General features: G+C 36.0%; 2 protein-coding genes and 2 non-coding genes across 4 annotated transcripts; 2 read left to right on the forward strand and 2 right to left on the reverse strand.

The window, feature by feature from the left end:
* Positions 1-203: 203 nt before the first annotated feature.
* Positions 204-3,759, reverse strand: LOC147542020 (F-box only protein 13-like). Its single transcript, XM_086672789.1, has 3 exons — positions 3,505-3,759; positions 2,293-2,350; positions 204-1,451 (listed from the first exon to the last, which is right to left on the reverse strand). The coding sequence occupies exon 3, from the start codon at positions 1,449-1,451 to the stop codon at positions 279-281; it is 1,173 nt and encodes a 390-aa protein (XP_086528915.1). The 5' UTR covers positions 2,293-2,350; positions 3,505-3,759; the 3' UTR covers positions 204-278.
* TRNAF-GAA (transfer RNA phenylalanine (anticodon GAA)) lies at positions 3,701-3,773 on the reverse strand. Its single transcript has one exon. It is a non-coding gene; the product is annotated as a tRNA-Phe (tRNA).
* Positions 3,774-7,385: 3,612 nt separating this feature from the next.
* TRNAF-GAA (transfer RNA phenylalanine (anticodon GAA)) lies at positions 7,386-7,458 on the forward strand. Its single transcript has one exon. It is a non-coding gene; the product is annotated as a tRNA-Phe (tRNA).
* Positions 7,459-9,557: 2,099 nt separating this feature from the next.
* LOC147542023 (myosin heavy chain-like protein) lies at positions 9,558-15,557 on the forward strand. The gene is made up of 6 exons (XM_086672790.1): positions 9,558-9,894; positions 10,079-12,546; positions 13,537-13,663; positions 13,977-14,078; positions 14,274-14,353; positions 14,989-15,557. Exons 2-5 carry the CDS (start codon positions 10,202-10,204, stop codon positions 14,334-14,336), a joined length of 2,637 nt encoding a protein of 878 aa, XP_086528916.1. The 5' UTR covers positions 9,558-9,894; positions 10,079-10,201; the 3' UTR covers positions 14,337-14,353; positions 14,989-15,557.
* The last annotated feature ends 244 nt before the right edge of the window (positions 15,558-15,801 follow it).

Below are 15,801 nucleotides of genomic sequence, written 5' to 3' on the forward strand. Positions count from 1 at the left end.
TTCTCGCGAAGTTGAAACCTGATCAAACTATAATTGTAACCACTTCTATATATGTCATAATTTCGTTGACGTATTTCTTTAAGGATCTCGAGATGATAGTCGTACATTAATCTATATAGACAGAGATAAATCAACCACAGTCACACACTAAAAAGAACTCCATTCTATTTTATATCAATAAATTGTGCAGAATAAAAGTTCTCTTGCTAAAACATAACTTTCATTTATTTCAGGGTAAGATTTTTAAATCTTACATGTGACAACAACAACAAAGTTCATCATACTTTAAGTTCGGGTTTTGGCTCAATACAGTAAGCCCATACAATCTTTCTAAAATCCTTACCTCCAAATTTGGGCGAAAAGTCAGCCCAAGTATTTTTGCTAACATTGAAAATAAGAACATGGTTGATGTAATCAAGACTTATGGAATTCACACATACCACTACCTGATCCCCATGACTAGAGCAATTGATATAAGGATCCACATCATAGTTTAGCAACAAATTCGCTGGCATAGCGGATATATGCTTCCACGCTGCATTCTTAATGTTGAACTCCCAAACATGCAATGTCGTTTGAAATGCAAGAGGCGGAACCGGTCCCATGATAGTTACGAAAAAGAGTCGTCCACGATACTCGACCACGTCTGAGGATGGGTGTTGTCGTCCGAGCAATTTAGGGTAGACGGTAAAAGTGGATTTTCGAGTATCAAAACAAACTAAAGTTCCACGGACCATAAGGAAGCATACCATTAGCCCTTCATTAGTCATAACTGTCACACCTTTCATCGCACCTGGATCGATGTCGTCAGCAGCATCCTCAATTTGCACTCTACATAGAGCGTTGAACTCATTGTTGTTGTCTGTATATCGCAGGGGTCTCCAAAATGCTTTGTTCTCTTCTAGTGAGAAAATTCTCATACCCGGATAAGGATGTTTACCATGAATGACGAAAACTTGGTAATTAGTTGCTGATGCATACATTGCTACCACTCTAGTAAATCTAATATCCTCAACTGCACACCATCGAGGTAAGATGCGGTAGCCTCCATTAAAAGGATTGAAGGTAATTAGGAATTGAGTTTGGGACTGAAAGTAACACACGAGTCCCGAATTTTTGACTAATGGATGGCAAGGTCTAACTCGTTCATCAGAGTCTGGTGGGCCTATATAACGCGCATGTACATAATCAAATCCCACCATATCATAAATCACATGAGATGAATGAACTGAATCGAATATGAAAATCCATGGACGTTGAATAAGAGCTTGTTTCAGAGCAGTTGTGAAAGTTCGGGATCCAATGATAGCATCCCATCTCTTGCAGACAAGTCGACAGTGAGAGAAAATGTTAAGTACGGGAAGTAGTACCAATATCGTCTCTACCATTCCATCGTTGAGCTTGCTCCATACACTAGTATCCACTTCACAGGATTCTTCCTCGATGATCATCTATAGTATATTTTCATGATTAACAGATTAATAAAGAAAATTCATAATACTTAGTTTATAGCTTATTAATAATTTCGTAGAAAAGGAAACATGATAGGTAATAGGAAAACAATAAACGAAGATTTAATTTTTAGGAAAGAAAAAGAGTATCTGTAACATTCAATAAACCCAAAAGGAATCGAAAAGAAAATAAAGACGGGGTAGAAGAAGTCATCGACCATCAAAACAAACAGACATCTCTTCACATCCAGCTTTATGAAAGTTACGGAGCTCTACTTTCCCGCTTTCATGACAAATCGCCAAATCGGGATCTTTTTTTACATTTGAATGGAAATCAAATCTCTTTTGAAAATAAAAACGTTAATCAGACACCAAAACGGTTCTTCATACATCATGTTAAAAAAATATCTTTAATTAGAAAATGAAAATGAAAAAGAACAGTTTAGCATCTCATGCATGAGGGGCTGGTTGGACGATTGTGGTCACTACCGATCGTATCACTGTCCATTATGACTTTGTTCAATAACATATCACAAATTTTCGAAAAAAAAGTAATAAAATAAAGTTATGCATGTACTAATCGGAACAAATACTTCATTATACACCTAATGCTCTATAAGAAGACATTCTCCCATCCCTTTCAACAAATTTTCGCCTTCAAGTGAAAAAACATTTTCCAACCAAAAAATAGAAGTTCTACCCTAACATGCATAAATCTAAAACTGGAATTTTTTGTCAAAGGTGAAACTGTCGTTTTAAACGGGCAATGAAAAAAATAAAAACTCGAACAATGTATAAAACTAAGGTATAAATATAACAAGTACTTGTGTTATGTATATACCTTGATGCTTGTTCCGGTGGTAGCTTCGATCCAATATCAATCTTTGGGAACTCTTCAACTGAAAAGAAAAACAATAGCAAGCAATTGAAAGTCAAGTTGAAGATAGGGATACTTATAAGGAGATAGAATTGATAACTCATACTTCAAAGATGCTTAAAAGATAAGGTTAATGAAGAAGAATCTTAAACGTTCAACACGAGTAACAAACTCTTGACCCACAATTAAGCTAGTAACGCGTGTAACGAACACTTCGTAATAGATGGTGGGTTGTCTCAAAACCGTCACTGACATGACCAACGTACACACCTACTGACAATTTTAAACAACTCATAAAGCTATTACCAATTTTCACCAGACTACAAAGATTGGTTTCAAAATCTAACGTTATTATATCAATTAAATAGATAATATTAGATTTAGGCAAGATTATCACGGAAAATAATGAGCGAGAGTTTCTTTTTGCGAAGCTATCGTTTAATTACAAGTACAACCAAGAACGTACGAGATACATTAAATTCCATCATCGACACAAAGGAGAAATTCCCATCTTTGTACATCATCGACCTTCAAATCAAAATTCAAGTTAAGTACATCACCGAGATTGACTTAGCATTATCACAAAAACTAAACTAAATCATATTTTTTTGTGGGTTATCGTCCAATTACAAGTACAAACATGAAAGTGACAAGATCTCCAGACGTACCACTAATTAATAAACAAAGGCATCCCTAATGAACCGGGAGACGCTCATGTTGGTACAAACAAGGAGCACAATTGCAACCTTGTAGGTTGCAATGAGCACCTTCGACTTTATGTTTAAATACTAGGTTGCTTTAGTATTGTGGTAAGAAGATATTATTTAAGTATGGGGTTAATAGATAAACAAATCTAGGGTTTGTGTTGATGATTTGAAGTAATCAATTGTGTCATCAACACTTCTTTATTGAAATTTAAATCCCTAAACTTGAATTTTTTTTTATTAAAATTTCTACTAAGATTTGAAAACCCTAGCTTAGATCCAAACATAAAAAAGAAAACCTAGAAATTAGTTAAAAAAAAAACAAACAAATGAAAAACAATAATAAAAACAATCAAATTGGTGGAAGAGATAGATCTGATTGAATAACAGAGTTGCAGTTTGATCAATCAAGAAATGATAAAAAAAAAAAAAAAAATTGGAAAAGTGAAGATAGGGGCGGCATGAAACTTACAGAGGTATCCAAAGAGCTTAGGGTTTGTGATTTGGTGTGAAAGAGAGGGGATTATATGCACCATTTGGGATTAGATAAGGAAGATAAGAAAGGAAAAAAAGTTAAAACACGATCAAAGAGACGATCTAAAAGAAAATCAAAAACAGAAATGGAAGAAAAATGATGAAGAAGATAAAAAGAAAATGGAATAAAAAATTGCGGTGAGCGTGGATCGAACACGCGACCTTCAGATCTTCAGTCTGACGCTCTCCCAACTGAGCTATCCCCGCTTAGTGTTGAAGTTTTAGCTAACCAAAAACTCATAAATGCACAAAGCACATGTCAAACTCTCACAACTTGCTCACTCCAGCAAGGCCTGTGTCAATGGGTAGCTGAATATCTGCATTTGTTCTGTTTCCAAAATAGTAATATTCAAAACATAATATATCTGATATGGTATTGATGTGGATGATTGACCGAAAAATACATGAAAGAAATCGATCCGGCAAAAGATAAAGGCGATCGACTGAAACAACTAAAAACGAAGCTATAAGTATCGGAAATAGACAAAATTTTGAGGCTTGGTCCGAGAAATCATTACACACATTGATTAGTCGGTCTAACTGATTCAAAGTAAGTACTTATTTTAAAATGAGTTTTATTTATTTATTTGTATGATTTATGTATGGATTTCATCACATATGGTACTAGGACGGTAGGACCAAGGGGTCAAAAATGGGTTTGTGCAGCAGGTGTTGCACGATCTACTCTGATCAGGTGTGGGTTTACATGGCTCATAAACCAATTCTTTCTTTCATCGATAGGCCCGGTTAATCACTTTTGTTGTCCAGAATCGAAAAGTTGAAGTCACAAGAAAGAAATGTTTTTGTTTACACTCAAATCAAGGGGAAGGGTGGCGTGTCAAGTTGAGTTATATGCACAACAACCACTGTACCAGGACGGGCACTCTAACTATGTGGAGAGCAAATAGAGGCGAGTTTGCTTATATGTTAGACGGACAAAAGCTGCAACTAAACGGGTGGATACTTGCATTGAGACCATGGTCCAGGGGTAGTGTTGCCAACCGATCCGTGCTGAAATAGTGTCGGATCGGGGTGACACTAGCCTGAACTCCAATCCGGTCTAAAACTGGGCCTGGTCATCGAAACTTCTTTCATTCTTTTCTCAATCCCAAGCTCATTTCGTACCGTTTCAGTGAGTTCAGTTCGTCCCAAACGTTAGGTTTCGAGACTAAGTGCAGCGAGGCTCGTTCTTCCATGATTCGTAGCACTCGTGTAAAGTATGGTTTAGGGAACAGGTCGGGCTAGGTCAACCCGTCACACTATACTGTAATTTAACATAAAAGATAATAAACATAAAAAAGATAACAAATTTAGAAGATATCAAACATAAAAGATAACAAATTTGAAAGATTTCAACAAAAGAAAAAACAAATTTGAAAGATAACAAATTTAAAATATAACAAAAACAAAAGATAACAAATTTAAAAGATAACAAGTGAAAGTATAAAAGATAACAAATAAATTACAAACTTATCCAAAATATATTACAAATTTAAAGAACAAATTTATGGGATATAAATTAGAAACTTATCCAAAAAGATTTAGGGTTATTTCCCTAATGGCCCCTACTTTGTGACCAGCTTCCCGCCTGGTTTCTCACTTTACGAGAAATACCCATATGGTCCCCTTCCGTTATAACACCGTCACTCTCTCTCCTTCATCATGTTTTCTCTCTTTGCCAAGTCACGCCACATCATCTGTTACGCCACCTCATCACCTTCTCCGGCAGAGGTCGCCGCCCGGCGACCTTCAAACTAAATTTTTTTTTCTCTCTTCCTCTCTCTCTCTGTAAAACTACTCTGGCGAAGGGAGACCTTCGTCGGAGTGGTTTGTTCAGTGAAGAACAGACCCAGGTCTGTTCAGTGAAGAACATACCACTCCGGCGAAGGTCTCCCTTCGCCGGAGTAGTTTTAGAGAGAGAGAGAGGAAGAGAGAAATTTTATTTTTATTTTTAGTTTGAAGGTCGCCGGCCGGAAATTTGGCCGACCGACGACCTCTGCCGGAGAAGGTGATGAGGTGGCATAACAGATCATGTGGCGTGACTTGGCAGAAAGAGAAACACATGATGGAGGAGAGAGAGTGACGGTGTTATAACGGAAGGGGACCATATGGGTATTTCTCGTAAAGTGGGAGGTCAGGCGGGAAGCTGGTCACAAAGTAGGGGGCCATTAGGAAAATAACCCAAAGATTTATAGGGTATAAGTTACAAAGTTATCGAAAAACAAATTAAATACCCAGTAAATTACATTCCTCGGTCCATTAGAATTTTATGGGACAGAAAAAATCTTATTAGATACAATTTATATCATATAAATCCGGTTGTTAGTCCTTAATAGGAATAAATACAAAGAAGAAATGGCTTGAGCAGGGACATGACGGGCCAACTAAAAAGAAATGTTGTTAATGCTTAGATACACTTGTAGCTTCGTTTTTTGTCGTTTCAGTTGATGGCAGGGACGGATCCAGAATTTTCACTTAGGGGTGCGGATTTATATACCTAAATAATTTTTTTTTACAAACACAATAATTAATAGAATACTTATATTCATTAAGTATATTAATACATTGACAATTACAAACGGAATTGACCTCTACGAGAATTCATATTTTGAAATGTTCGCATCATCATCTCATTGTTAGTTTCACTAAAAACTTCATATGTGGAGAGCATTATAATGTTGACTTTTCCTTTTGCCAACATGTTTTATTAACCAGTCTGGTTTTCTCCAACTATTTCAACCTCCATTAACGAAGGGTATCCCGACCGACTTTACCGTTTTCAGAAACATAACAAAACAAACAAAGTGCAACATCTTTTCCAACACTACATTCTAACCACTCTTGATGATCATTAAACCAAGACGGAATGAAACGCTTTTTATTATTGTCTTTAGAATTATAGTCCTTTGGTTGAATTGGACCACGTTGTAAATAGTGTTTACGAATTTCATCTATATATTTGGATTCATAACTTGAAATTGGTAGGCTAAACCCCGGATCAAATGGGATATATATAAATATATATGTAGAGGTAGAGAATTGATTTGATTTATGGTAGATGAATTGAAGTTTAAAGGATTTACGGTAGATGAATTGAAGTTTGAAGGGTTTACGGTAGATGAATTGTAATTTATAGGGTTTAGAGTCGTTGAATTGAATTTTATAGGAATTTAGGATAGTTGAAATATTAAAAGTTTATAAAAGAAAAATTGCTTATCAGGGGACTCGAACTTAGTACCTCATGCTCCCATGAGCCCAAAACTTACCGCCTCAACAACTGATCCAAGTTCTACTTGATGTCAAATATACACACGATATGGTATATATAGGCCCAAAAATATAACTGTAGTAAAAACACTGAAAGTGCTTGAGGGGAAATTCAACCTCACGAACTCATGATTTCAGAACCATTCCAACCCCCACTTTGACCACTAGGCCGAAACTTCTTTGTGTCGTATAGTTAGATCAGAACATATATATTTAGATGTACCTATATATAAATACTTAAAAAAAATGTACTACTATATCTTTTTTTTCCAGGAGGATCCATGGGGTGCGGCCGCACCACCTCGCACCTCCATGGATCCGCCCCTGGTTGATGGCCTTTATCTTTTGCTTATTTCATGTATTTTCGATCAATCATTCACATCAATACCATATCAGATGTATTATGTTTTGAGTATTACTATTTCGAAACATAGCAAATGCAAATATTCAGCTACCCATTGACAGGCCAGGCAGGAGTGAGCAAGTTGTGAGAGTTGAAAATGTGCTTTGTGTACTGTATGAGTGATGGGTTAGCTAAAAGTTCAACACCAAGCGGGGATAGCTCAGTTGGGAGAGCGTCAGACTGAAGATCTGAAGGTCGCGTGTTCGATCCACGCTCACCGCAATTTTAATCTTATTTCTTTTTTATCTTCTTCTTGTTCATTCTTTTTAATTTGTTTTTCGAAATTGTGCTTTTGTTTTTCTTCCTTTATCCACTCACTACCCAATTGGTATCTTTCATTATCTGTTTTACTATATATACTGCATATTATTGGAATCTGTTCTTCAATCAGATTCAAAGAGAAATATCTGGGGAGAAAATAAGTATCTTGAAATGCCCAAACTCATCACTCAAAATTCCTTCATTACCTGTTTGAGAAACATGAGTATTATTGCCTAATCAAAGTTGGCCCCCCTCATTGGGATTATAAGTTTAGGGGACAAAGAGTGAAGACAAATTCTAGTTTTGGTGGAGTGGTGGTGGAAGTTGGGAAGTGATTGTGATGGAGGTAGAGTGTGTGTGATGAAGGTAAATGTTTATTGACGCCTTGACGAAAGAAAGCAAATTGTTTTCACAATCTAGCTTGTTAAAAATGAACTATAAAAACACTACGCAATTGTGGCTCCTGCTTTTTAAAAAAGATTTCTAGTTCAAAATGAGCTGCAACTTTCTTGAACCAAGTACACAAGAATACAAGATTCAATAAGCGCTAAAAACTAGTTTTAGCTTAACTTAACTGAGCCTAAGTGTGTGTATCCCAGAATCGTTTTTTTTTTTACTTACGAGTTGAGGGGTCATATGTATGAACAAGCAAGATAACATTTAAAATTCGACCAAGAAAATAAGAGTATTAAATATCTTATTTTAGAAATTGTAAGATTCGAAAATTATTATCAACATACCAAAATAGAGCTTCAAAAAGAACATTATGAATTTTGTTTTGATAATTCTAATAGAAAACAAAGAGGTAAATTATCACCTTCTTCCCACTAATTAAATTATTTAACTAAGTAAAGAATAAAGTGGTTCCATCTGCACTAAATAAAACAAATTATTTATGTTTGTTGCTTTGATTAAATAAAAAAAGAAAAAGAAAAGAGGGAGAAGGATAGTAGGTTTACTTACTCATTTCTTAATTAGGCCACTTGTGGATTTTGTAGTTATGCTTAGGGCTAGAAAAAAAAGTAGGAGAACCCTGAAGTTCATGGTGACCTCCAAGTGGGTATATATGGATGCCCCAAGGTGAGTGGGTTGGGCCTATTTGACATCTGTGGACTTGGTTGGTGCATAAGCCCATTTCCCGTAGATTTTGTAAGGCTCTCTGGAGAACGGATTTTGGACCATACAACGTGAAAGGCACCAACTTGTAACCCCGGGTTGATGTTCGCTAAGATGATAACTTTCCATGATTGTGTATCTTATGACACTGACATATTCAACATTGATCTGCAAATCGTGTACAAAAAGTGAATTTTTGGTGTGCATGAGCTTTCCCCGTTCATGTGTGGTTTAGGCTGAGTAATCTAGGCGTGCTTCCACTGTCCCTACTCGTTCGGCAAGACATGACTTTAAGGTGTTGGCCCGACTCCCGCGTACCTCCCTACTGTTTTGTGTTTTGAGATGCAGGGGTAAAACTCTTGCCAGGGCTGACCTGGTTAAGTTTAGAGTCAAAACAGAACTTAAGACATCTAGGAAACTCATATCGACCTCCTAGTTGTGAGCTAAGGTGGCAGAACTCTTTCATATTCGCCTCCCTTATGACTTGAATAGGGACAACCCATTTGTTTCTTGGTCATTCTGATTACTTCTTAACTTTGTCAAAGCTGATCATTTATTTAGCTCAGCATTTGCATTCTTCTATGATTTTATCATAGAAGACTTTCTAATTTTTTTGTATTATCTTTTCAAAAGTGTGTCATATAAAGATTATTTTTTTTTGTTAAACTATATAAGATTGTTGTTCTTCAACAAAAAAAAATATAAGATTGTTGTTTATCTATATATTAATCCTATATTGCTTAACTAAACTTGTATATATCTTGATAAAATAGACTAAAATTTGTATTTTATAATATAAAATAAGAAGTGTAGACCACAAGCAAAAGTCAAGGAAACAAATATTTTCTTTAATGATTGGGAGACCATTTTGAGTGAACTTTTTTTTCTGGTTAATTTTTTTTGGGCTGCCCTACCAGTGCCGTATTCATAAATGAAATATTGAGTAACACATAAAGGGCAATTCACGTAATTAAGTCTGTTATGAGGTCTAGTTATATATGTCTATACTCCCGCTCACTCGCTCAGTATATATCAAATACTCTTGTCTTGTGTACACTTACTTTTTCCTCTTCTCAGAAACCCTAGAAATTGACGAGTTCAGAGAGAGAGAGAATAGAATCGAAAAAGGAAACGAAAACAGAGGGATTTTTAGTTCAAAGAGCTCCTTTTGGTAGAAAGTTCAAACTCTTGTCGTTAATTTAACCTTCGTTTCTTCAAGTACAAATTTTTCTACTGAAGTTGCTCAGTTCTTTAATTATGGGTTATGCTTCTTCTTTACTAGTAAGTTTATTGAGTTTCTAAATTACCATTTTTAGTCATTTCTTTTCTTTATTAAACATTCTTTTGATTTGGGTTGAAATTGGAAATTGAAGTTTGTTTAGTAATATATATTATGTTCATGGTATTGGTATGAACTATGAAGTTTGTTTGCTAATTCTGGGTATCTGTTAATTTTTTATTGTAGGTATTCCGTTGAATTTGAGGTGAGTTCAAACTGTTCGTATAGGCTCCCCAATGCTTCTTATTGATTAGGGTACTCTCTCCTTCTCATTTGTTTGAGTTGAATTAGAGTTTGAGCCAAATCTATATGGAGGTATCAGGAGTTTCTGAAAGTTCAGGGGGTTCTGATGTTGGGGTTGCATCATATGGTCATGGGTCAATTCAACCTAGAAATAGTTTAGATGGGTGTGAGAATCTTGGTGATGACCTTCTCGATGATTTAGATTCTTATTTGGAAGATATTAATGATCGTTTGACTATATCGAGGATGGTAAGTGATTCTATCATCAAGGGAATGGTGAATGCTGTTACTGAAGAGGCTACTGAGAGAATTCGTAAGAAAGAAGAAGAGGTGGCGTTGTTGAAGGAACGATTACAATTTTACGAAACGGGGTCGGGTAGATTTAAAGATTTAAGCGTCTCGAGTGTTTCAGACACTTCAGTACTGAAGGATGGTAAAGATGAGTGCTTGGGCAATCTTAAAATTGAAGTAGAAGAGAAGTTTCAAAAACTCAGTAAAGATATTGAGGACATAAAGGGAGTTCATTCGATTGGAAGATTGAGTTCCGACTCTAAATTGCGGGGATCTGATAAATGGTTAGAGATAGATGAGAGCCTTTCTGATTTGAAGAATACAGTTATGAACGTCTATGAACATGCTAATAATATGGTGTACTTATCTAATACATCAATCTGTGAATGGAAACAAGAGAGAGAATTTCAAGAAGAACTTGAAACAATAGTGCTTCAGAGTTCCATAAGGAGTCTCCAGGATCAGTTTGAAGCGAAGCTGTGGGAACAGAAATCTCATATTCATAGAAGCCAAAGTGAAAACCGCCTGCCAAAAATCATCGAACTCTCAAGTCTACGCCAAGAATTAGATGCCATTTCTAAGTCTTTGTCCAGCTCTGAAACAGGTCTGCTACTCTCCCACGGGTCTATCGAGGGTAGTGAAGAAAAGAGTAATATGAAGAGAAAAGATCATTTCCAGAGGAACGTTTTAAGCACTCACGTTTCACCTTCAAATTCTCTTACTGAAGGAAATGGTAAACATGAGGATCCTAATGGCAACACAATTGAGACAATGGATTCTGCCCATCTAAAGCGCATGTCAACTGATGAGTTGATAAACTATTTCAAGGCTGAAATGACCAAGATGAAAAGAAATAACGAGTCTGTCGTCCACGAACTCACGGAAAAATATTACAGCCTGAGACGGGAATTCCTGAAAGAAAGAGATCCTTATTCACCACTGAAGAAGGAGAAGGAGTTCGAGTCGTTGAGGAAAAAGATTCCCCAAGTCATTTTTAAGTTGGACAACATCCTTATGGAGAGCGGGAAAGTTCCGGTGGTTTACGACGACAATGAAAAAGTAAGAAATTTGAACGACAGAGTTGACAAACTCCTTTCCGAGAACCGCCAACTTCAGGACTCACTTGCGAGAAAGAAAAAGGAGGTTAAGTACCTATCTTCTCGAGTTTCTGATGCTGCAAATAGAATACGGCACCACTCTTTGACAGAGGAAAACTTATTTAAACAGGTAAGGAAGCTTAAATGTGATATAGAAGATACAAAAATAGAATTCTTGGTTAGGGAAGAGGTTTATAAATGTGTTCTCATGGACTGTATTGGGAAGATTAGATTGTTTGTTGAGAGTTCACATTTGGAGTCTGTAACTACGAAGGAGATTTGTGAAACTGTTACAAGTGAAGCGGTATCAAACTCGAAGGTGACAGTCGAATGTGGAGTTGAAGATTCAGATATTGAGTCTATTAGCACACAAGAAATGGTCGGAATTATTTTTATGGGAGCCATTAAAGATGCTGAAGCTTCAATTAGTCTCATGCAGAAGGAATATGAAAAAGACAAGGAAAAGAGAGTCTTTCTGGAAGCATCACTATTGAATAGTCAAAAAGAATTAAGCTTGGAGATCGAGGAAAATGGACGTTTGAAGCAAGAGCTGCTTTTCTTCTCAGCTTCAATAGAAGAGAAGGAAAAGTTTGCTCTCGAAGCAGCTTCCACCTTATCGAAAGAGAAGGAGCGTTTTGATCTAACTCTTCAGGAGCTTAACAGGCTAAGAGATCAAGTAATGCAGAAAGATAGATTAATTTCGGAGAGTATGACGGACTCAAATTTGTTAAGGAGTAAACTCGATGGGATTTTGCATAAAATGCATTTATACGAGGAACAGATAAGCAAACTAGATCAGAAGCTCAAAAGTTCAATGAAAGACTTAAACGACTTAAATGAAGAAAAAAGGATGCTTCGTAACACTTTACAAGAGAAGGAAGATAATGTTTTGTTGCTTATGGAAAAAGAAACAGAGCACAACAAGCAAATTAAAGCCATTATTACGACGGTTCAAAAATTATCATATGAAGCTGCTAATTTTGAAAGTAGGACGCTGGAGAATGTCAGAAATAATACTTTGAGGTACTCACTACATTTTGCTTGTATTGCTTACTTGTAGTAGTTTGTTCTGAGAAAACTATTAGGGACCATTTCAATCAAAAAATATATTTCTGCTCTTTCTAGCCTGGTCGTGGAGTATAAGCATTTCAGTTTGGATGTAATACCTCCACGGCTCCACCTAAGTCTATCCTTGCTTGAAGTGTCATACAAAAAAAACCAGGTTAACATGATTTGCCATGCGAAGGTGGTTGTTTGGATCAACTTTAGTATAGCTATGTTTGTGCACGCCTCTTTCTTGATCATTGACGTTTTTCAGAGATAAAATGCGATGGATCAAATAGTTTAGGCAGGGTTTAAAAGGAAATGTTTTGTATCGTGAAGGAAGCTTCAACATGTTTTTTATGGGATAGTTGAATCAGGGCCAACAATGATGGTTGATATGGTTTCAAATGTTCTCTTATTTTTAGGATTGTTATTTGACAACAAGTTAGTCAAGGCAAAAAGTGGGCCAAGGCATTTATTTAGCATAAGTTTTGCACTACTAATTAGTCATTAACTCGCTCAAATCAACAAACAAACAATAAAATACTATTAAATGCATCCATCCCTACCAAAATTTTCATCCAAACCAAAATTTAACTAAGTTTCTCTTGACAATGCCTTGTCAAGGTAAGAAACTTCAAAATATTTTGGTTGAAATGACTGAAATATTCCATTTCCATGTCTACCGAAATTTCATTCCTTGATACTATATAAGAAAACACGATTTATTTTAAATTGGCACAATATTAGGGGACCGAAAACCTCGATAACCAAGAGCCTTTTGGGGCCATGGGGTAGCTGGGACAGAACCTTTTACAACACATATCTTTAACTCTTCCCGAGCACGTTGATATAGTACATGAGCCATTCCAATCCATAATGGTCAGTTACGAGTTCACTATTTACTTTAGGTTGGGGTAAATATACCTGCAATGTTTCTCTAATTGAAGGATTATTTTTTTTTTTCAGGTTGGAAAACTTAAATTTGCGTTGTAGCCCACTTCTCCAAAAGGTTAACTTATTTAGTAGAATGGAGTTGGTGTATAAACAGAAACTTGATAGAAAATATTCTGATCTTCAGAAGGCCGAAGCAGAGGTATATGAACTACCACTTGTTTGTTTTTTGTCTCGTATTACGTGTAGGCGACCGAAACAGTATTCTACTGATGGGCCCGAGTAATTTTCCATAAAGTTGTGCCAGTATATTGTTATATCTTGGCATATGCAGCCATGCAGGTCTTCAGATATCAAGTTAGGATCTACCAGAAATGAAATGGCATTAATGTATTTGAATACGTAAAAAAGAAAATATGATGTATTTCCTTTTTAGAGACAATCTAAGGGGTTTCCTACTGCTATTCTATATCTGTTTTCAGCATTTCCTTATGGAATTTCTACTTGGTGAACAGGTTGATTTATTAGGAGATGAAGTGGATGCCCTTCTAAGCCTTCTAGAAAAGATATATGTTGCACTGGAGCATTATTCTCCAATCTTGCAGCATTATCCTGGAGTAAGTAAATTTCTATTATTACTGTTTCTCTATTTACAAGTCACAAACGGTTTTTTTGTTTGTCCTTTTCTTTTTTGCAACTTGTATGGTAATTGACTTACAAATGTTTCAAGTTGTTTCTTTATTTCCTTTCCGTTTCACTATTTTTGTGACCAAATGCTAAGCGAGTAGTAATTCCTCTTATTTGATATGTAGATAATGGAGCTTTTGAAATTAGTCAGAAGGGAATTAAGTGGAGAAACTACTAAACCTGTTTAATGCCTCATTCTCATCAGGTAAAAGTCACTTATAAGTTCTAAGTCAATCTTTATTAACTGTGCAACACTTGCACTTAGTACAACAAATATTCGTCGATAATATCAGTTGTATAGAAATACTCAGATCATCTGCTCTCTCCCCTAAAACCACTTAGTACAACTTATCACCTAAGACCACTTAGTACAACTTATATAGCTCTCTCTGATCTAAAACAAAAAGTTACATATGATATACACTAAAGCCGCCCAAATTACATACAGAGCTTATATACGATTTTGCTCTTGGCCAAGTATGTTATCCAAAGAAAATGGATATAATTAAGGCTTCCATAGACGAAGGTTTTATCCTTGAAAATTTTGTTGTTGCGCACTCGTTATCCTTCTAGATGCACCAGATGATTGCAATGTAGACCATTTTCGAGGTCTCAATTCCTGTCTTTGGCAAGTTGAGACCTTCCCATTGCTTTAGGGCTCTAAGCACTCTATAACATTCAAGTCTTTTGTCGAGATTTGATGAACTTCCACTCTTTAAACGAGAATTGATGAACCAACTCTTTAATCAAAGATGAACCATAACTTTTACTTCAAATGTTGTTTTACATCCATATATTGAATGTGAGGGCTTGTTTCATTCTTTTCTTCTGTCTGAACAGATAAACCGAAATCTTTGCTTTCCAGTCAGAACCCTGAAGATGTATGCTTGAGTATCACCATTTTTTTTAATGAAGAAGAGGCAGTATTTTCCTTCATCATCATTTGTTAATGTACTGGTCAGAAAGCAGACGATCATTCTTTTGTGGTATGAGTTCATTCAGATAATGCGATGATCGCTCAGGATACATTCCCCCTCACTCCCTCTCATTTCCACCGACTCGTTCATCCCAACAAGGTACAAGTGAAAGGATAATTGGCTCGTCGATTGGATGATCTTGCCGCTTCATTTTTTGGAGAGATTTTTTGTTATACGCGTAGTTGGTGAGGTTGTGTCCCCTTCAGTAAGTTTGAACTGTTAAAACTTACCGATATATTACACGGTATTTTTGTACTGTTTTCCTTTCACAAGATTGTATATTTGTAGAGAAAGTTGCATAGATATCGAAAAACTCTCACAGGAGGGTTTTATCTGTCTTTTCTTCTCTATCTTGTCGTGGTGATGTTCTTATTGCTCATTGATCTGCAGAATATCTGATGAAATATACTAGGGTTTAGCTTTGTTGGTGCAGACTAAGCCAATCCTTCATTTTCTTTAACCAGTTAACTGTTTGAATGAGTCCCAAGTTTTTAGCATTTTTCAACCCCACTCGTGTCCAAAGATTCTGACCACAATCTAGCGGCTACCGTTTTAACCACTACTAATTAGCGGTTTGACAGATTGATCCAGCTATGGTTAACTTTTTACAATTTAATCCTTTAAGTGTATTGATGTATTTCTGTGTAAGGTCGAACATTGTAACCCTTTTGGTCTA

Source organism: Eschscholzia californica, unplaced genomic scaffold (assembly GCF_041429995.1).
Source record: "Eschscholzia californica isolate CP2 unplaced genomic scaffold, dmEscCali1.0.p SCAF_4, whole genome shotgun sequence".
Classification (NCBI taxonomy): domain Eukaryota; kingdom Viridiplantae; phylum Streptophyta; class Magnoliopsida; order Ranunculales; family Papaveraceae; genus Eschscholzia; species Eschscholzia californica.